The sequence below is a fragment of the Crotalus tigris genome, unplaced genomic scaffold, assembly GCF_016545835.1.
Source record: "Crotalus tigris isolate CLP2741 ecotype Arizona unplaced genomic scaffold, ASM1654583v1 scf7180000023608.1681014, whole genome shotgun sequence".
NCBI lineage: Eukaryota > Metazoa > Chordata > Lepidosauria > Squamata > Viperidae > Crotalus > Crotalus tigris.
Window position 1 is genome coordinate 877,648 of NW_024100075.1, and position 23,050 is coordinate 900,697.

The following is a 23,050-nucleotide window of genomic DNA, read 5'->3' on the forward strand; positions in this document are numbered from 1 at the left end:
ATTGTTTGAAGGCTGGCATCACAAAGGAAACTGTTATCTAGCTAAACTTGTAAGTAACATTTGAAAGTTTGATCCAACATTAATTTATGAAGCAGAACCAATGAAACCAGTATTTAAATAATTTAGCTCTTTATCTACAATAGTTCTTTGTTGCCTATAATAGCTAATATTAGTTAATAATTTCTGTGCAGTTCACAAGTTTACCTGGTGTTAATCCGTCAGATATTGGTTTGTTGAAGAATAAACTAAGAAGTTCAACTGCACAGAAAAGTGTTAAAAGCAATGTTTTCTGAAATACCCCAATATCAGCACACAATGGGCTGCAAATTACAGTCCCTGACTTCCTGAAACCAGCCAAAGTGCTTTCATTTCCTTTCTGAAAGCTCACTAATGAATTTTTTATCTCAAATTTCTGTATTCTGTCAAAGAGAAATTCCACCGCAAGGGAATTGCTGCCCTGGTGGAGTGTTCCCAGCCTCAAATACCACATGATTATAGTTTGATTTATCCACAAAGCCTAACCTGCTATAAAACACCAGCATTCAGATGCATATGTTTATGCTCTGGTGTATTTTTAACACTGATCCTAGAGCATTTCATTCACCATTTCTCATAAATGTGCACTTTTATTTCTTCTGACAGCCTGAGAATATCTTGTGTGTGAATCGAAAGGCACTTCAAATAAAGATTATTGACTTTGGGCTGGCAAGAAGGTATGTTGTTTTAATCAAATAGTCAGCAGCTCTCATTTTCTCAAATTGAAATCTATTTCAGTTGGATGTCATGTTTTGGGGATAAACAAGGTTAAATAAGAAGGGAAGTGTCTTTAGTCTAATAGAAGAGGGCTGACCTTGGATAACATTGCTCTAGTTTAGATATTGCAGGACTTGGCACCTGAAATCTTCACAGAAACGTTCTGTATGTTTCTTCTGTCATTTTTTTAAACAGCAAAGAATTAGCCAGTGAATTTTGTTCTTAGTGGAGGGAGAAGGAGGCTGGTACAATAAACAGTGACATGTTCTAATGAGGCCAAAATGATGGGTAAAAGTCATCCAAGTGAGCCTTTCATTCTGAAAGCCTTCAGCACTTTCAAATGGCACTTATTTAACATCATAAGTTAAATCGTAAGCCCTTCTCAAGAGGCCATCCTTAGACCCAACAGCATTGGAGAACTTTTGTCCAGTCTCCCACCTTCTCCTTTGAGGGAAGGTTGTTGAGAACATGTTTCGCTCGCAGTTACAAAGAACCCTGGGTGAAGCGAAGTTTCTAGACCTTTTCAAAATTGTTGAAGTATTATCATGTGCTATAAATGTCATGTTTGCTGCTACTTTTTCCCATGGATTTTTTTTTCTGTTTTGTTTCTTAGATACCAACCAAGGGAAAAACTTAAGATCAACTTTGGCACTCCAGAATTTCTTGCTCCTGAAGTTGTGAACTATGATTTTGTTTCTTTTCCTACTGATATGTGGAGCATTGGTGTCATGACCTACATGTTGTAAGTTGAACTAAATTCTAAATATTAGGCTTGTGAGTGCTTCCAGATGAATTTTTTTATTGTGCAGTCACATAATTTTATTGGGACATTGAATTTTATTGGATGAAGGCAGATAACGATAATGGCAATTTTCCTTATTTGTTTTTAAAATAAATCTTAACACACTGTAACTCTAGGCAGCTTACAATGCTAAAAGATAAAACTTTATAAAATCAAATAATATAAGTACAATACTATAAAAAAAATCAAGCTAGCTAAAAAGATGGGGACGGAGGGAGTATGATAAGAAGAGAAGGGGGAAACCCCTCTGTTGGAGCCCCAAGCCAACTGGAAGAGCCAGGACCTTAAGCCCTTATGGAAAGTAAATAAGGTTGGAGATGACCTTACTCCAGCAGGGAGGGTAAGATGTTCTGAGAACACCTTCCATTATTTCCCATATTAGAGAATCTGTTAAGTAGAAAAGATTGATGGCATAATACTTTGTGACTGATGAGAAAAACACATATTATATTTTATATTATATATTTATTAAATTTTATAGACCGCTCCACTCCCGCAGGACTCCGGGCGGCTAGCAATAAAAATACAACATAACTTAACAAAACAAACAATACAATAACATTCATCCAGGAGTCTGATTTTATAAACCCCAGGCCTGCCGGAAAAGCCAGGTCTTAAGCAGTTTGCGGAAACCCGACAGGGTGGAAGCGGTCCTAATCTCCAGGAGGAGCTGGTTCCAAGACGTGGGCGCCATCACAGCGAAAGCCCGCCCCCGCGGCCCCGCCAAATGGCACTGCTTGGCCGACGGGACCTGAAGGAGGCCCAGCCTGTGGGATCTAACCGGACAAAGGGAACTATGAGGTAGTAGGCAGTCTCGCAAATAGCCTGGCCCTGAGCCATATAGAGCTTTAAAGGTAATAACCAACACCTTGAATTGGACCTGGAGACCAATAGGCAACCAGTGCAGCTCACGGAGGATAGGTGTAACGTGGGTGTACCAAGGAGTACCCACTATCACTCGCACGGCTGCATTCTGGACCAACTGTAGTCTCCGAATACTTTTCAAGGGTAGCCCCATGTAGAGCGCGTTGCAGTAGTCTTCCTTTCCCTGTCCTTACCACTTTCTACAGAGGGATAATTGAGAGCATCCTGTCATATTGCATTACAGTCTGGTTTGGAAGCATCACCGCTTCAGATAGGAAGGCGGTGCAGAGAGTGGTGAGGATGGTTGAAAAGATTATTGGCAGTTCCCTCCCTTCCATCCAGGACATAGCATATAAGCGTCTGTAAGATTGTCTGGGACACTACACATCCTCTTTACAACCTTGTTACCTTCTGGGAGGAGGCTTCCTTTGTATCCGAAGCAGAACATCCAGATTCAGTCACAGCTTTGTTCCATATAGTATTAACCTTGTGAACTCTAAAGCTTCCTCCTCCCATTATGTATTCAAGCTGGATAGTGATTAATATTTATATGTTACTTATATGAAGGGTATAGATCTAGACATATGTTGTATATAGTATGTTTAAATGTGTGTTATGTATGTTTACACATTGAGAGCAAGCAACTAAATTTCATTTTTAAAGTGTGCCATTGTGCCCACAGTAAAAAATGACAATAAAGGTTATCTATCTAATCTAAATATCTATCTATCTATCTATCTATCTATCTATCTATCTATCTATCTATCTATCTATCTATCTATCTATCTATCTATCTATCTAATTCTCATCTGGAATATTCTTAGGTTTCGTTTTGTGTCATGTTCATGAAGTTCCAAAAATCATGGTGAACTTCTTGGACTAACTCAAATATCACAAAACAGTATACAAAGATTTTAGCTTATGAAGTTTGATTGTAAAGAGCAGAACAGAGAAAAAAAATTGGCGATATTGAAGCCAGAAATCCTAACATCACAGCCTTTAGCACTGTGCTGATGACATTACTGTGACAGCTGAAAATGCAAAAGACCTGCAGCCTCTAGTAATGAAAGGCAAGGAGCACAGTGAAAAAAACGCGACTAAGATTAAATAGAAAGAAGAACAAACTAATGACAGCCGAGACTGCACAGGGTTAGAATTGAAATGAAGATACAGTGATAGTTTATGATTTTTTAGCATCTACTATCAGCCGTAAAATAAATCAACAATCAAGAAATACACTGCAAACTAGCATTTGATGGAATAGGAATGAAGACATTGGAAAACATGTTCAGATGCCATAATATGTCTATACTTACAAACATCATAATCACGCAAGCTATCACATTCCCTGTGACACTTTTTAACATGGGTGTCAAACTCGCCATGTCACATGACGTGTCGTGACGTATCATGACTTTTTTTGTGAGCTGGGGGTGGGCACGGCCTCCGCATGATGCAACTAGCCCGCAGGCTGGCAGTTTGACACCCCTGCTTTATAAGAAGCAAAAAGCTAGAAGCAGAAGCAGTGTAGAATTACGCTTTTGAATGTTGGAGAAGATTCCTGAAACCCTGTCACATAGGGAAAGCATGTTGCAGACCCCATCAGTTAAATTATTCTGACTGACAGGGTCCAGGAAGACAACTTTCTCTGCTGTCGCCCCCTCCTTGTGGAATATTCACACACACACACACACACACACACACACACACACACACACATGTGAGACAGGCCTCCCCCTTTTCCTGGCCTTCCGAAAAGGAGTTAAAACATGGCTCTGAAGCCTCACGTGGGGAACCCAGAAAGGTACCGCAGCTGTGGGGCTGGTTGGCACTCTAAGAACACTCCCTTCACCTTTTATCTACTTTTCTTAAACAGAGTTCAATCAACCTTGCCTCCTTTTAGATTCTATTCCTTTTAAAAAAATAATTCTTATATGCTTATTGTTAAGTCCTCAGCGAAATGGCAATGACGCGAGAAGCAGTTGTAGTTCTCAGGAACCTCTTTATTTCTGTTCAGCATACTGGTTACAAGAGGCCGACAACGCCCAAGTCTCTCTGCCCCTTTTATAGGCGATCCCCGGGCCAAACTGCAACATTTGGTGCGCTTGCACTCTGCGCATGCGCGCGAGTGCTGGCAACAGCCAGTCTGGTCCCGGGCAGCTTTCACAGGCTCAGGACATAACACTTATGTTTTTATATTTCAACATTTTTATTGTATACCGTCCAGGATCCTTCTCTGAGGGAGATGGGCAGTTTTAAAATGTTATGTTATGTTTAATGACCATGGGTTGTTGTTGTTTTTTCTCTTCCTATAGGATTACTGGATTATCTCCTTTTCTGGGTAATGATGATAATGAGACTTTGAATAACATCCTAGCTTGTAGGTGGGACTTCGAAGATGAAGAATTTGAAAATGTGTCTGAAGAAGCCAAAGATTTCATCTCTAAGCTTCTTATTAAAGAAAAATGGTAATTACACACCTATAATGTTTTGCTTTTAATACGTTCTCTGCTCAGTTGCATTGCTACACGCTCATACACAAAAATAATAATCATGTTTGACAGAATTACATTACTACTAAAATGTTCAAGAAATAAAACAAATTCATGATATGCCAAAAATGAAAGCTGCATTTTATTAATAGGTTAGTATAAGGCGCATATTAATAGCTAGATACTAGTTACATAGTATTACTCAGTTATTTTTTTTTAGTAATAATCCTGAAGGCTTGGTGGATAACCATGTTAGTCATGAAGGTGATTGAACTGGCCCAATAGGAACACCATAAAAGCTGCAAAGTTCTAGGGAAAAGAAATTGCACAAATTACTCATTAGGGATGTACAGGTAGTCCTTAACTTACAACCAGTTGCTTAGTGTCCATTTGAAGTTATAACGGCACTGAAAAAAAGTGACTTACAACTGATCCTTAGACTTGCAACTGTCGCTGCATTCCCAGAGTCATGGATCAAAATTCAGGCATTTGCCATGCATTTACAATGGTTACAGCATCCTGGGGTCATGTGATTGCGAGTTGCATTCTTCCCAGTTGACCTCTGACAAGCAAAGTCAATGGGGGAACCCGGATTCGCTTAACGACTCTGTGATTCACTTAGCAAAAAAGGTTGTGAAATTAGGCATGTCTCATTTAACAACCGTCTTACTTAGCAATGGAAATTCTGGACCCAAATGGGATTGTATAGGAACCAGAATATGGTGAAAATTTGTATGGATGAAAATTAGCCTAGATCAGGGGTCTTCAAACTTGGCCCTTTATGACTTGTGGACTTCAACTCCCAGAATTCCTCAGCCAGACACCCTGGTTGAGGGATTCTGGGAGTTGAAGTCCACAAGTCATAAAAGGGCCAAGTTTGAAGACCCCTGGCCTAGATGCACACTTTAAATTACATACATATCCTGAAATGAAGACTTGTATGTTTAGTTTTCATGCAGAATGAAATTGGCCAGCTTACTAATGAAGAACTTGAATAATGAACCTGTACTTTTGCCATAAGTGATAAGCTTAAGAACACCATTTCTGAAAGTATGATTTTGCTTTTTTTTTCACATTCAAATCTCAAGCTGAAGCTGTCTGTTGCTTCATCAGACCCTCATCTTAAAACACAAACATACAAATATCAGACTTAAATATTTCTGATATTAAAAGTTCCTGTATACATGTCACCCAATAACCTTGTTCTTTCCCGTTTAGCTGGAGAATTAGTGCAGGTGCAGCTTTAAAACATCCTTGGTTGTCCAGTCAAATCCTCCATTGCAAATTGGAAGCTAAGGTCTGTAGATCGGATCAAAATTGTTATTTGCATTTATCTCTTAATCTCTTTGTAGGACGAAGTGCTTATTCATTAGGCTGATTGTTATAAATTAGTCTCCTATTCATTTCTACTATTCGATGACCAGATTATTGCGGGGGGGGGGGGTTGGGGATGGGTGGGAGACGCTATTGAAGATATTCATTGTCAGGCTCCCACTAAAATGGTGTTACCATCTTTGGTCATGTAAATTATGATTGTGAACAATTTCTTGCAAAAGATGTTCAGAGGGTACTTGCAGGTATGTAATTTGAAATATGAATGCAGATAATGGTCATATGGTCAGATAATCTGGTTAATTATCTTGCCTGTAACAGAATAACAGAGTTGTAAGGGATCTTGGAGGTCTTCTAGTCCAACCCCCTGCACAAGCAGTAAAGCCTATACAATTTCAGACTTTTTACATACTTCTTAAACTTCCCTGTACTTCTTTAGAAAGGCCATTTGCATGCAGATTCTTTGCCTACCTGATCACTTTTCTTTTTTTCAAGAGGAAGGACTGAGATAATTGTGCATTTGTAAAATGTCACATCCATTTGATCTCCCGGTTCAAGATATTATTTGTATAGCGGATAGATGCAAATGTATTGATTTCTCGCTATATAAAGATAGTCAGTACCTCAATAAATACACCCAATCTGTTATAGTATTTGCATTTTCCCCAGCTCAACTGAAAGCAATAAGAACACACTGGCAATTGCTGTTTGAAACGTATTATTATATGACAGGTCTTGTGATTTATTTTATCTTTCTTGTTCTTGTAGAAGAAGAGCAAACGTTCTTCTCAATCTTAAGCACCTGGGGTTCCATAACATCTCTCAGAACTGAAAGGTTGGTATTAAGTTTATATTTATCTATGTATGTATTACTGGCAAGCACATATTTTGTGGCCACCACGTGGAGGTCATCTCAGATACTCCCACTGCCAGTTATGGCAGCATGGTAAATCTAAGCAATTCCTTCCTGCCATCACAGCAGCCAAAAGAAACATTAGAGCTACGTAATGAACAGTTGCAAACTGAATCCACTAACTGCAATTATCTAGCATCATTTTCCCACGCTCCCGCATGTGCACTGGCTTTCGGTAAATACCAGAAGGACACGGCATTAGATCAGCCTTCTCTTAACATTGCTAAATGATTCGTGATGCTAAGGTTAGAGTTGTTCTTATGAACACGTATGTTTACAAACAAGACTGATGGAACACAAGGAGGCTTACTTACAAGAAAAGGCACACGTTTGATTTTGAACAGAGTCACACATTCTCTGCATAAGGGGTGGGGGGGTGAAATTTGTCCCAAATACTGCCACAAGTTGAATTATATAATATATAAGCATATTACAAATCTGTGGGACTTTTATGCGCATCATTTTGTTTTTTTCGCGTGCCCCTAGCTACTTGTGGGTTGGGCTGGGTGTTGAAAAACCTAAGCAGGAAATCCTACTCAGCGATTTGAGATCTCAGTAGATACTGCCCACCTATTTTCAGGAACACTATGGAAATCCTAAGGTCTCAAATCTTACTGTTCAAGAAAAGTTCAAATTCTTTGGAATCTGCATTATCACAGATCACTTTCTCCTTTTGTATTACCCTGCAACACTGTATATTAAGCCAAATAGTCTCTATAAGTAGTAGCTTGGATTTTTTTTTTTTACTCTGAAACAGCAAACTTTTCTAATATTTGTAGTGTAAGCTTTAAAAATAGTCTCATCTCTCTATATACGTGCTTGTGATGGGATCTCCCTCACAAAGACTACCTCTAGACCAGGGGTAGGCAACCCAAAACACTCAAAGAGCCACTTGGACCCGTTTCCCACCAAAAACAAAACACCGGGAGCCGCAAAACCCTTTTGATATCTAAAATGAAGATAACACTGCATAAATCCTTTTTTACCTTTATTATAGGTGTGTGTGTGTGTGTGTGTGTGTGTGTGTGTACACACACACACACACATATTAAAAATAAAAGTAAAAATATGACTCTTGGGAATATCCATACTATTAAAACAATGATCACCAAGAGAATGCTTTAAGAGAATAAAATTACATACACACACAGGTAAAAAAAGGATATATGCAGTGTTATCTTCATTTTAGATGTCAAAAGGGTCTCTCTCTCTCTGTCTCTCTCCCTCCCTCCCTCTCTATCTGCCCTTGGTCTACCACTCCTCTTCCCCTACTCTCTCTCTCTCTCTCTCTCTCTCTCTCTCTCTCTCTTTCTCTCTCTCTCTTTCTCCCCCCTCCCCTATCTGCTGCTCACCTGGCAAGCTTCAAGCTGTTGTCCAACAAGCTCAGGGATAGAAAACCTCGTCTCTTTTATGACTCATGGACTTCAACTCCCAGAATTCCTGAGCCAGCCTAGCTGGGCTAGCTAGCTCTCTCCTGCCCCCCCCCCCACACACACAAACACACAGAGAGAGAGAGAGAGAGAGAGAGAGAGAGAGAGAAGCAGGGAAACGCAATTGCCTCTCTCTGTCTCTGTCTCTCTCTGCAAAGGCAGAGGAGGCTGGGTCCCAGCCACAGGGGAAGGCTCAAAGAGCCGCATACGGCTCCGGAGCCGCAGGTTGCCGACCTGTGCCCTAGACTCATAGCTAAAATGCCAAGCAGTCCATGTCTAAAATCAGGAGCTTAAATTTGAGTGACTTCCCTATGAGAACTTTTCCCCTTTCCATTACCAGAGAGATTCCATTAGCAGCTCTACACTGCCAAGAAGCCTTGGGACCATAACTCCCAGAATTCCCAGCCAGCGTGGTTGATGGACCTCTGGCTGGAAATCCAGGGAACTGCAGTTCCAGTACAGTTGAAGGACAGCTGAGGTGCAAAATGTCTGTTTTTTTTTAAACAAATATTTGATAAATTAATACAAAAAATATATTCTTTTAAAGCACCTCGGAACTAGTTCAAAGGCACAGTTCTGCCAAGGCTGAGAATTCCCTCTTTTTCAGAACTGCTTATTGTTTTTAAATACCTTGAATATTAACTATGAGAGGGGGGGGGAAGAAGACAAGCCACTTTTCATTCAGAGGCTAATTCTGAACAGGCTATGCGGTAATATGAGTCCGCCTTGTGGAACTACAAATGTAATTGAATGGTTTGTCATTCAAGTATTTCTTTGTAAAGACGCCTCTGCAGTTTCAAGGCTCCTCGTTCACAGTGGGTTCCTGTAAGTTGCACTGCATGTTTCTATGTCTAAGCCACCAAAACCACATTGTTCCTAACCGCCTCAGACGTGTATTGAGTCAAATTTGTGGGAAGAACCATGATTGCTTGATCCAGACAGGAATAAGGCAAAGAAGTCTTATTTTTACCAGACCTTGATCTTTGGTGCTGCTTGAATGGAACTAACTGAAATGAGGAAGAATCCATGATTTACCTAAGTCCTGCCAGATGCTGCAGCTGAAGTACTTTGCTTCTTAGCTGTTGTTGAGGATTGCTACGTTGTTGACTTTTTCCCCTTCCTATTGCCCTCCTATTTGGACACTATGCCAAATTTTCTTTGGGGTATATGGGAATCATGGGTCTAGGTTCCTGCAGAGAGAATCATCTTTGCAAATCCATATTGGGGTTGGAGAGCTGCGTCAATAGTCTCTAGCCATCCGGTGTTATTTTGTGTAAATGCAACTTAGCTTAGTGAAGCAGCATATTTAAATCCTGATCCCACAATGAAGTACAACCAAAACAACTGTAAGTCTAAAGGCATTTTCTTGTACTGGGGAAGAAAAGCCAAATGACGCCAGAGGTTAAAATATCTCCTGGGACAAGTAAAATACTGAAGCTTCTTATTGTTGTTAACTGCTGAGTCCACGATGAATTGGCCAAAGCAAATTACTCTGATTTAATTAGATATGATCTAGTTTAGATTAGATTGTAAAGAGTGCAAAAGAGATTTCAACTCACACACAGAAGTGTTGGAACAAAGAAACAATAGTAACTCGCTTGCATGTGTTTTAGGGAAAAATGCAAAAACTAGCAGTTGCTCAGATCTGATTCCAGCATTAGGCAGAACACACAGGTCTCTTGGCAGGCAGAGAGCAAAATTAAACAGAAATGTTGTAATATAATACGCACTCAATGTCTCCTTTGTTTTGCTTGGTGATGTTGACTGCTAATTCATTCATGGTTTTTAAAAGACCATCACATCAGAGGACGTTTTAGGACTAGGCTTTCTTTGTAAAAGAATATATAGGGCAAAATCTAATGCAGTTTTTTTGGCTGATGAAACTGCTGCCCTCAGTGGAATAAGACAGAGGATACGTCCTTCCCGCACAACCCTTTCATATTGAAATATTGATAGAGCTTGAGGAAAGTGATCAGCTTCTAGCAAAAGTGAATGTCTGGGTGCCTGTTTATGAAAAACCACACAAACATTTTGCCCCTTGTAAGACTAAGAGTTTCCATATGCAATTTTGGATTCTGACCATTCAGATTTTAAACTAGGCAGAAGCCCTGGCTCCCTTCCATCTTTTCCTCCAACATACACACAGGTCAAGGACTAGTAAAAATGTGATGGCAGGGACAGTGTAAATAGCCTATATCAGTGGTAGCGAACCTATGGCACAGGTGCCAGAGGCGGCACTCAGAGTCCTCTCTGTGGGCACCTGCACCATCGCCCCAGTCCTAGACCTTCAGCTGAGTTTTACAAAACCTTTTCACTTTAGGCCTCTGCCGCTGTATGCAAAAAAAAAAAAAAAGAGGTTCAATCAGTCAATTTCAACTTCTCGCGGGGAAAAAAAAGATCTTGCAAAGTTGGAATTGATTGATTGAACTTTATAGACCCACCCAGTCTGCCATTACCACCGCAGCCACACCCAGTCAATCGGCCACGCCCAGCCAATGGGTCACACCCACTCAGCATTCGATGATGCATAAGTGGGTTTTGGGTTGCAGTTCGGGCACTCGGTCTCTAAAAGGTTCGCCATCACTGGTCTATATCCCTCACTCTATATCATTACTCAATTATAAGGAAGAACAACTGGTAGAAAAAAAAAATCTGTGGAATCATCTCCTTCTGGGAAATAATACCTCTTGCATGCATTGCTAGTGTTCTGCTTGTATAAAGTGGTACAAAGATGCTTTCAGTTATTTAAACCAGGATAAAGATCACAATCAACAGGCTTGCTCAGACTAAACATGACAATGCAGGTCTTTAGCACCCCTGAACAGCTTGTGCAGGACATTGTAAATTTCAAATACTCCGTCACTCAAAAGAAATGAAGCCAGGACTTGATTTCGCTTTGGGACATTATTTCTTTGGTCACTAAAATGGGTAACATGCAACAATGTGAAAAAGAAACCTGTCAGACTGTAATTCAAATAGTGTTCCTTTTTAAATGGTGACCAAGCAGCTTTTCCTGGACTGTGGCATTCAACATTGGAATTGACATTCTTTTATTAAAAAGAGGAAAGAAAATATCCCAGGAAAGAAGAAACCATGTAGTTTGCTTTACTCTTAAGCTAATTTGCAATGTGCATGGTTTCATACAAAAAGCAAACTGTCCTTGCTTTTTACAATGATACAATCCACCAAATGGATTATTATAGAGCCAGTTTGGTGCTGTGATTAAGGCATCAGGCTAGGCACTGAAAGATGGTGGATTCAAGTCCCACCTTGGCACAAAGCCACTTGGGTGACCTTTGGCTAATCCAGTGGTTCTCAACCTTTTTAATGCCGCGACCCCCAACCGGTCGTAAGTCAAGGACTACTCAACTGGTGCAACACCGTTTGCAGAATGGGACTTTTGGCGGGCTCAGCGGGGCAGAGACAGCCTGGACAATTCCTATTGGCTTTTGAAAGCCAATAGAATTAGACTCTATTCAAGAGAGTCTATTCTATTGGCTTTCAAAAGCCAATAGAATAAAAGGGAGTAGCACAGTTAAGGAAAAGGGGAAAAAAATGGCGGACTGCGTTGTTTGGCGACCCCCGTGAAATGGTCGTTCGATCCCAAATGGGGTCCCGACCCAAGGTTGAGAACCACTGGGCTAATCACTCTCTCTCGGGGCTGCTAGGAAGGAAAACCACTTCTGAAAATCTTGCCAGTAAAACTCCAGAGACTTATCTAGGTAAGCACTCACAGTCAATAGCAAAGGAAAGAAAAACAAGGAAGTCCAATTGCCTTGTGAAAAAGCATCTTTGGGATAACTATGACCTGTATGACTGAGAATCTCCGTAGACATCCATGAAACATATTTTTCTTTTCTCACCGTTTAGACTTTGACTGGTCTTTCTTCTACCACTGAGATGGCTCCCAGATGTCACATAACGTTTTTCCACTAGAGTTCCAATATCGCATTCCCCATGCTCCACTTCCCAATTCCCAATAACAGAATTATGGTGTTTATATCAAGGCAGAAGTCTCCAGCTATAAAGAAGGGAGCAGTGATTCTCTCAGATGGAAAATGCTGAGAAGCAGAAAGCAAGACAAGATATTGAAAGACAAGATTAAGTGTACAGCAGTATTTGTGCTACATCAGGGGTCCCCAATCCCTGGTCTGTGGACCAGTACCGGGCCACAGCATGCCCGCAATTGGTCAGCACAAACAAGCAAAGCTCCATCCGCGGGATGCAGGCAGCATACAAAACCACCCACTGTCCGGTCCATCGAAAAACCTCTCTCCACGGAACCGGTCCCTGGTGCCCAAAAGTTTGGGGACCTCTGTGCTACATCTTAAATTAGTCTACTGCTCTCAAGTGTGGTAGAGGGTGAAGTATAGTAGTAGATGGTCACCTATCAGATTAATCAGCTCTGTTCAGGGAATGCCCAAAATATTATTGCACTATTTTATTCTGATTTGCAAAATACATTGCACTGGACTTAACAATGATCATAGTTATGGCTGCTATCTTGCCTTTGTTTTTTTTAAACCACACCCTGTAAAGATTCAACACTAAACTATGATTCAGTGTAACCTTTTGATGCGTCTGTAATGCTTTTGGAAGTATATATTGTGGATTTAACCTGCGGCTTATTCTGTTTCTTTTGCAGGAGAAGCTGCTGTGTAATCACTGCTTTTGTGATGTTTGGAAACCCAGATGAGTGGTTCTGAGGCTTCACCTTCCTCTCCTACTCCCCGAGATGACTTGAGGTTTTTACTAAGTGGACCAACAACCACTTGAGCTGCAGGATTTACATCCCAGTAGTGCTGAGCTACTCTCTTCTTCCCCTGCTTTCTTTCAGTCTTCAGTGGCCATTGGCATTTCCAGGAAAGAGTGCCATTTGAAGACAGTACTAATTTGTGCTTGAGATTGGTATCTTTGCTTACAGTCAGCATGATATTTCTGGTGTTTCCAGAGTCAGTTGTTGAAAGTACGGTGAGACGATCAGATGCCTGCTCAGCTCAGCAACAGAGGTTGACCTTGATTTTGTGATGGCTGCTTTCAAAACTACTGCATTGAAAAACATGCTGTTAGGAAAAAAAATGGTGTAAAATTATGTGTGATGTGTAATGGTTAAGAGAAGATGGTCTCTCTTTTCCCTGCAAACACAGAATGACTCTGCTATTGTCATGATAAGATGTTCCCTGGAATGTCTTCTCCATGCCGGTTGCTAACATATATTAATATTGTAATATTGTTTAAAGTAGGAACTTTAAAAATGGTGCATTTGGCAAGGATGGGTTTCGAATGCAGGTTTTCTTTCATTTTGTTTGAATTTGCTAGCTTGTGAATCTTTTTCATAGCCTTTGAATGTTCCAATTTGAAATTGCTGTAGGTTAAAAACAAATGGATTCTCCTGAAAGCTGGTGCAGTGAAGCATTGACAGTTTACAAATAGGAGTTGTGAATAGCTAGAAATTCCCTCGTGATCTTAGGCAACAAGCTGCCTCTCAGCTTTAGCTCCATGGGTGTTTGCAAAGGTTGGGTGGGGCATGAGGTGGAGGAGCTGGGTGGAATGGAATGGGCAAAGAAAACTAAATATGTCATGTGCTTCATGATATCATCATGCAAGTGAAGGAACATGATCTGTATCCTTCATGAAATGACATCATGCTGCATGTGACATCAGCCCATCTCAATAATTATACTAGTTTACAAACCCAGATTGTGCCTGCAAACAGCTTTGTGGCTCTCAACATAAGACGCATTTTACAGACGAGAAATAATAGGTGAACACAAATAAGGCTAACTTATTGTGAGATTACTAGAATTTTGTCAGGGGAGCTGTAAACTAAATCAAGCAAAGAACTGGTGGCACAGGGATATAATTGTCAGTGGTTCTTTTCTTTACAGTGATTAAGAAAGATTTCAAGTAGACAAAAGAAGTGATAGTTTTGCGCATTATAAGACTGAGTCTGAAACAGAATTGCACACAAATTAGTTTAGTAAAGCAATTATCAAAACATAGAAGTGTTTATGAAAATTTGAAACAGAAGAAAACAAGTGAGAGAATTATGACAAAGTGGGCAAAAATGTTGGGTATAATACACAGATGGAATAATGGGGAAATATGTGGCTGAAAGGTTTGAAATTTATCTTATGTTATAATCTTAAAAAGAATTTTATAAAATGATGTGCCATGTATATGTACTGTTGAAATCTCTCTCTCTCTCTCTCTCTCTCTCTCTCTCTCTCTCTCACACACACACACACACACACACACACACACACACACCTATCTATACTTCAAATTTATGTTGGAAGCATGAACAACAAAAGGGGACATTTTATCATGTTTAGTGGGCGTGTAAAAAAGCTAGAAAATTCTGGATCCAGACCCATACACTGATTCAGAGGATTTTCAAGATTAATATACAAATGAAACCAGAGGGGTTTTTTTTGAGGGGGATTGATGGACAAAACTTATGGAATGTTGTTGTTGTTGTTGTTGTACAGTGTAATTGCAGTAAGATTATTGTATGCATAAAAATGGAAAGATATAGCATTACCCCAATGGAGTGATGCTTGGCGAAGATGATGGAACTTGCAAGATAGCTAAATTGACGTCTTGGATCAGGGAAAATATTTATGTTTGTTGTTAACTGGAACCTTTATAGAATTTTATTGTGTGAAACAAAAAAAATGAACTTATTATTTATGGCTTGAATGATTAGACAGAATGGATTACAGAAAGAGGACAGTTATGTTGTAATCATACAGAAGAGGTGAATTGATAATTGTACTTGTAACTGTTGTAAAGAAGATTGGAAGCTACTTCTTCGTATGTTTTTTTTCTTTCTTTTCTATTTTTGTTTTACATTTATCCCCTTTCTTGTAGTTTAGCTTTTTCTTCAACTTATTTCTTTTTTTCTTTTAGCTTACTTTGTATCAGTTTGTATTCATTTTCATTTTTAAAAAATATTTAGTAAAATTGTATTATTACCACAGCTACATCTGGTCTACCAGCTTAGTTGTAAAGATAGCTGAAATAAGACACTTGAAATTGTATGCTATAGATACATACATGCATACACAACTACATGTGCATTTCTCTGTAAACAAATAATGTAGATTAAGAAACATCCAATGCTAATACCGAAAAAAGATCTAGTGTACAAAAAAAAACCCCAAAAAACTAAATATCAAATAGATCTAACATTAAACATAAAAATTAATCTGTTTTTTCTTCTTCTTTTCTATTTTCTATTTTATTTTTGATGATAAAAGAAAAATAAACGTGTTAAAAAAACTCTGCAGGATCAATTATCAGTGAGTGGGAATTTATATTAGCTGTATTACTAATCTGCTCCTAGTTTAAAATAATGTCCTCCAAATATATACTGGCTAAGGAATTAAAATATTATAAATTTGGTAGTTTGGAAAAGTTGCTAGAGATCAGCATCTATTTTATCCAACAGCAAAAAAGAAAAACAAACCTATGGCAGTTTCTTGGAGAAAAATGTTTTATTTCCTTGAGGCTGATTATTTCTTTATCCAACTCCGTAGGTCCTTTGACTGCAGAAAAATGATCTCTGAGAAAATAGATTTATAAATGGTCTTGCCAAGAAACCAGAAAGTGTTGCTCTGGCCTATGGGTATCAAATTATTACTAGCACAGACGTTCCCTAAATCTGATAACAACCAGCTTTATCAGTTACAGAATACATTTAGATTGCTGTGCGTTTGACAAGTGACTCCATGGCCCCACAATATTTGTTCTGATATTTGAAATCTGATTTATCTTAAACTAGGGGGGATGAAGGTAGAATGAGAGGTCCGTATAAACTTTATATCAGTACTAGGGGGCTTCCCTGTTCATAATAGACACAATTTTTTTCAATTTTAATAAATATTAAATGTTGAATGAATTTAATCCTCTTCCAAGATAAATATATAGAAGGAGATTACCGCAATTTCTTTAAATATGGAAAACTGATTGATCTTGATCGATGGACAAGTCACGTTTGAACACGAGATGGGTGGCCCATAAATTTAATGAATAAATAAGTGTTCAGGTTTCAATTTTAAGTTTTCATGAGATGGAATTAGGCCTGAAACAGGAATGGTATATATAGGACCAGATTCCTCATGTATAAATGAAAATATTCCTTCTATATCAGTAGAAAAGATGACACCCTCACAGTTTACTAGATAATCCTGGATCATAACAGGATTTCTAGACAGATTTTAAACTAGTTTAATTGCCAGTACTACCCATGCTGATGAAATGATGATATGGATATTCATTCACTGCATTAGATTTTGGGAACTTCTAATCGTTTGATGAAAGAATTGCAGATATACCAAGAGTTCTTAAACTTAAATGATGTATATAGTATTTTGTGTTGTTTCAGAAAACAAGCTTTAGCAACAGCAATGCATTTTTCTCTTTAAATTTTTCATTATTCTGTCACTGGAAATTACACTATTTTTGTTCTTGTCATGAAATGGTGATCAATAGCGCAATAAATTTTCATAAGCTGACAGATTGGCTATTTCCAGGTGTATGGACTTCAAATCCCAGAATTGCACAATTAGCATGCCAGTGGGCGGATTCAAATATGTGAAGAGCTGGTTCTCTGTGTGGATGCCACTTCCAGAAGTCCATTCTGGGCCTGGGCAACAAAAAATTAGCTGAACTGGTGTGAACTGGCTTAATCCCACCACTGCAGTATGCTCATTGATGAGAATTCTTACAGTTGTTGCATCACGTAATGAAGCAGAAAATAAGGAGGAAGTAAATATATTTGATATGAGTCATGGAAATGTCTACCAAGAGATCTTGTAAATCCAATCCAATCTTTACCTGTGCATTTAATAAATGGAGACTGACTTGTTAAAAGCTGGAAAGGTTCATTTAAACAATTAAATAATATTAAGAAATATTAATTACGTTAGCTATTTCTACTATAAACTATCACCATCTCTTCCCCTTGTTCTTAATTATGTGTAGCTGATTAAGTCCAGGACTGTCCACAAGAAGAGAGTCAAAAAAAAAAAGTCAGCATGGTACACAATCATGTAATAAAAACCTTCACCCTTTTTTAATGTGCATTGTGACTAATGAAGTCAAAGCAGCCTAAATATCCAATTCCTTGTCAGAGCTGAAGTTCAAGAGACAGACATATAGCTTACTCCCTACTTTCATCTGAATGAAAGAACTTTCTGACTGAAATTACACATTGTATGAAGCTAAAAAAGTGTTATTCTGAACTAGCGGTTCACATTCAGTAAAATTATAAACTAATTAAAAGCAATTCTGCTATGGCTTGGTGTTAAGCATGAATTGGTCTGGAGATATATATATATATTTCCTAGAAGCACGAAGCTGAAAACACCAGCCTGAAGATGACGAATGGGACTTCGTCGAAACGTCGCCAAGACACTTCCAATTTTACGCGGGAGAAAACCCGAATAACCAAAGACCTACATACAAACACCCACGAAAACCTCATATATATATTCAATAATATACAATCCTCAAACTCTGGGAGGAATATAAATCAACTGTTTATTGCTGAAAAGTTTAAAACAATAAAAACAACTATTTACAATACTAAAACAAACTTAGCTTTTGCTGATCCACTGTCAGCATCTTCAGAGTGAAGTGTTGGGGGTGGGGAGTTCTCTTATAAGCCTTGCTAACCTAGTTTCTTACTCATTGACCATGTGATAGGGCCATTCGTCCTGACTAACCTTAATTGCCTTAATTGTCCCGCCTCCCCTTGTTTGCATTCCAATTCCACAACTTTTTCCCTCCCATCCTTGTCAATCTTCTCCTTCCTGGCATTGTTGCCATTAGTATGCCTTCTAGCCGTTCCCCGTGCTCATTTTGGGCCGCACATCTTCAGATAAATGTTGTGTGATTCAATGATCACTGTAAAGAAACCAAGAAGATAAATGACAATTGGCTTCATGCCATTCTCCTTTGTTTCTGTCCTCCTTTTCTAGTCCTTCTTCATCAAAAGCCACTTGCTTTTTGCAAGAGAGCAAAAGCTGTCATTTCTCCTTTCTTTTTCCTTTTATGTGACTATCTGAATACATGCAGTCAAAGGATTGTGCATTATATAATTGTACAAAAGAAAGAAAGAAGATGGCAGTGATAGACCTCAAGTTGCCGTAAATGCATTGAAAGTTCATTTTGAAAAATAAATTCACTAGGAAAAAAACACTTCTGTCCCTCAAAAAAGACAGAAAACAGCTGCCTGTTTTGAAGACAGCAGGTGAACTAAAAATTGATGAAGATGTACAAGCATTGGAATACTGGACTAGGAAGGCTTTCTTAAGTTGAAAGATGAATGTTAGACTGCCATTTGCTATCCAATTAAGATGAAATGAGAGCCCTGTTCTTTTTTCAAGTGACATGCAACTGTTACAGACCTACAAAAGTGATTCTTTTAAAAGATCCCATGCAAGATCAATGGAATGCTTGTGTCTATAAATACAGTACATTTGGCCTTGACAAATTCCCCTGAAGGTTTTCATAATCCTAAAAGCAATGCATTGGATTCCCACAATTGGATTTCATAGAAAGAGTAACTAAGTACACATTTCTCAGTAAATACAATGCAGTTTGTACTGAAAAGAAATGTCCTATGTACAAAATGCTTGCAATAGTTGTGGTTTCAAATGTTACTTTGAATAAGGATGTTCTGTTTGAAGGCCAACTTTGAGTGCTAATATTTTAAGAGCCTCTTGAATAATATGTAATGCCAACCGCTACTTTAACAGACTTCATATATTCTACGTTTACCAAGTACCAAGTTCTAAAATTGTTTCTTTGGTAAATAGCATAACCGTAGTTTATTCTTATAGTTATACCAGCATTTAAAAAATATTTTATCACCCTTCCAGTGTTTGTTACTCTATGTGTTACGTGCTCTGTTTGGGGATACTATGTCCATATGTTAAAATATAATATATGTTCATATATTTTGGCAATGTGAATTAATATGATTGAGAGCAAGACAGGCACTTTACAAGACGCAGTAACTGTATTGCACTTAGCTTATATTTTCACAGCTGGGTTGACACGACTGCAGCTATTATTTTCAGAAGTAGGGAACAGTACTTAGTTCAGTGGTGGCGAACCTATGGCATGCGTGCCAGAGGCGGCACTCAGAGCCCTTTCTGTGGGTACCCGTGCCATGTCCTGACCCCGCCACCCTGGCCCCGCCCACCCAGTCTGCCATGACCACTGCGGCCACACCCGTCCGGCACCCGGTGATAAATAAGTTGGTTTTGGGTTGCAGTTTGGGCACTGGGTCTCTAAAAGGTTCGCCATCAAATAAATTTGAAGAATATTGTGTCAAGATACAGAATTTTCAACATTATATTTTGAGAAAAAATATTCCATTTGCATTGACACCAATACAATCTGCATAAAATGCTTTAAATGTTGATAATAACTTTCTGCTTCCTTAGTTTAAGTGATTTTTCTGTCTTATCACATGATTGTCCTTATATGACTAAGTGAACTTTTGAGAGATTATGTGATTGTTAAAACAAGTAAAGAGATATAATATCCAATATTCAAGGCTTATTTAAAAAAATGGCTGCTGCCAATAGAATGGGCTATAGACCAGTTGACTTTTTACTTTTTACTTAATGGCTAGATAATATTGTAAACAAAAGAAAATTAAACAGCAAGAAGCCAATAGTTGTTTCTCTTATCAGGGTGCAAGAAAAAATATCTGCTGCAAACTCTTTGTAGGCATCCAGAAGGATATACGGCCAGTAAGTGATCAGCTCCATTCAGTCACCCCAACTCTGCCCCAGATAAAGGGATTAAAGGGTTATAAAAAGGAAAAAAATATTATTATGTGTCATTCAGAAAAGGCTGCTGTATCTTTACACGTCATTTCATTCACAGTTTTATATACTTGGGATTTGACTTAGTGTAAATGCATGAATTCACCCTTAAAAGTGCATGAATCTATATTAGAATACTTTGATCAGGGTGTTTCAAACTGATTGCTATCATATATTTACCTCCACTGGTGATGCCTCCCAAGTATAATAAAAATACAATCCTGAAACGATCATATTTACAATGATGAAATCAAACTAGAGTTACAGATTGAGATTATGTAGATTTAGTGCATACAATAGCACACACATAGATAAACCAAGAATAGGGAAATTAAAAATTCATATAAAAGAACGCATGTCTCCAATTAGTTTTGAATTTGACCTTCAGTTCTAGTGGTGTGGAAGATCAAATAGCTATCTGAATTGCCTTAAAAAAAAAAAAAAAAAACCCGAGTTATCTGCCAAGAAATTCATTGGGCCCATCTCTGCCGATTCTGAAGTTTAAGGAGGTCATAATTACACTTTGAAAACTGGCTTTATAGTGGACAATTTTGTCTTCTCATAGATCAACAGTTGGCTATTTATTTATAATACTAGATGCAATATGCATCAAGATAAGATGTTTTGTAAATATGCTTTTCAAGTTTATATACAGAGGTCATAAACATCATAACTACATGCTTTCACATGTTTTTTGTGTTGCATAATTTTTTTCTTAAAACTAGTGAATGTCTTCAGTATACTTAGATCTGTATAAATGTGCAGATGATTGTACAATACGTACACTTTAAAATGTAAGCTATGTTTCTAAATTAACATGGCATCTCATTAAGATTGAAAACATAGCAATTATGAACACACATTGTAATCCGGAATAAATTATTACTTTGATTACTCACAGCTTTTGGACTTATTACCTTTATGTTCCAATTTTCACCCTTCTGATTTTGAATCTTTAAACACCATCTTTAAATTTATTTACATCTCTTGAATGTTTAGTAATTGCTTAATATCGCATACTATAAGTAGTTGATTCAAAATCATTACAGACCCAGCTTCTGCAACAGATGTGAACATCAAGTGTTACTGAATGTGAAACAGTTGCCTTTAATTGTGGTTTGTTGTTACATCTGAATTTGTTCCAGTTTAATTATAATGTGCTACATCATTCTACCCACAAGATACAATGACAGAACTTGTAGAAAACAGAACCATATGTAGAGCTAAAGGATTCTTCGGGGATCCACCACTACCACTACCAGGATATGAGTCTTTGCACTTCACATTCCTGACCCCATGGAATAGAGTATAAGGAACCACACTCAAATGTCTGAGGCGAAGCCTCAAATAAATTAGTTATTATGGACAGGGTAGATTCAGGCCTCATGATTTCCTTTCAAGTTCAGGAGAGATGGATATGCAATAAAGCCCCTTAGGGACTGTTTGCTGGTCTCACGTATTTGCCAGACTAGGAAGCTGGTTGTCTGTGTTTACTCCCCAATATAGTAATATCTTCTGCTTCCAGGACATGCCTGCTCAACCACTGACAGGAAATTTGGCATTACATACCCGTTCAGGTCTAGATCACAATCCACCAGACAGTCCTGACTTAGCTCTGATATTATGGTGTCTGAATTTTACAGTGTAAGTCATGGGGAGAAACTACTTTTCACCAAGAGACTATTTTGGCATTACTTTGGTGACAAATATAATCAATGGTCTAGTTCAGAACAGGTACAAAAAAATCAATCTAATAGCTAAAATTTGAGGTTGTCCCTGGAATACACTGAAGTCTAATGAAAGGCTTTCTGGGCAATTGATCAGGCCACTGAGAGTTCTGGCTTTGACTTCAGTTAAGAATAATCTTGCCAAAAGTGATGGAATTAATTACCAAAGAAAGAAGCGCTTGGAGTTTATTTAGTGACTCACTGTTTTTTCACAGTTTCCTTGGATGTGACAATCCCACCATTTCTGAATGGTGCTTCTGTTTTATTCATTTTGCAATATGTTTATTTGAAAATATAGTCAAGATGAATTCAGCAAAAGAAGTTCTGGCCTACAAATAATATTAGATATTAATATACTAAATGTAGAGACAAAATTACAGGCAGCTACAACTCAATCCCCATAACATTTAAAAATCTCATTTGTTTCAACCACATTAACTTCCAATATTACCAGATGCCAGCTTCAGGAATCATGTTAACCGTACTTCAACTTTGCTTGTGAGTATTTTATCAATTTATCATCTCAGAGTCTTGTTCCACATTAAGAGAGCACTAGGATTTATGCTGGCTTCATTGGTAAAATGTTTACTTCATTTGATGTAGACCTGGGACTTTTAGTGAAAAGTAATAAGGTAACTTACAGTCCACTGAATGAAGAACAACTGAAAATGTAGTGTTGGACTAGTAAATCTCAAGTACCAGATAGTATACACTCCTCATGGAACAGGATTCTCTATTCTTTTATTTTTCAAAGGCCCTCCAAGCAAACCCTTTGGAGGAGTTTTGGGAAGGCCAAACGGGGTTATAAGTGGCTTGGAAAACCATCAATAACTCCCCACCTGAGATGAGGTGAGAATCCACTTTCAGCAAACGTATAAATTTGAGTTATTT

General features: G+C 38.3%; 1 protein-coding gene across 2 annotated transcripts in view; it reads left to right on the forward strand.

Moving 5' to 3' along the window:
- Window positions 1–20,887, forward strand: part of MYLK4 (myosin light chain kinase family member 4) — a 112,792-nt gene extending 91,905 nt beyond the window's left edge. For both annotated transcript variants that reach the window (XM_039319705.1, XM_039319704.1), the window contains 6 exons: window positions 643–713; window positions 1,367–1,495; window positions 4,735–4,887; window positions 6,130–6,208; window positions 7,012–7,078; window positions 13,232–20,887. In XM_039319705.1, coding sequence (XP_039175639.1) covers window positions 643–713; window positions 1,367–1,495; window positions 4,735–4,887; window positions 6,130–6,208; window positions 7,012–7,041 — 462 coding nt within the window. In that variant the 3' untranslated portion in view covers window positions 7,042–7,078; window positions 13,232–20,887. The remainder of the gene's footprint in view (window positions 1–642; window positions 714–1,366; window positions 1,496–4,734; window positions 4,888–6,129; window positions 6,209–7,011; window positions 7,079–13,231) is intronic.
- The last annotated feature ends 2,163 nt before the right edge of the window (window positions 20,888–23,050 follow it).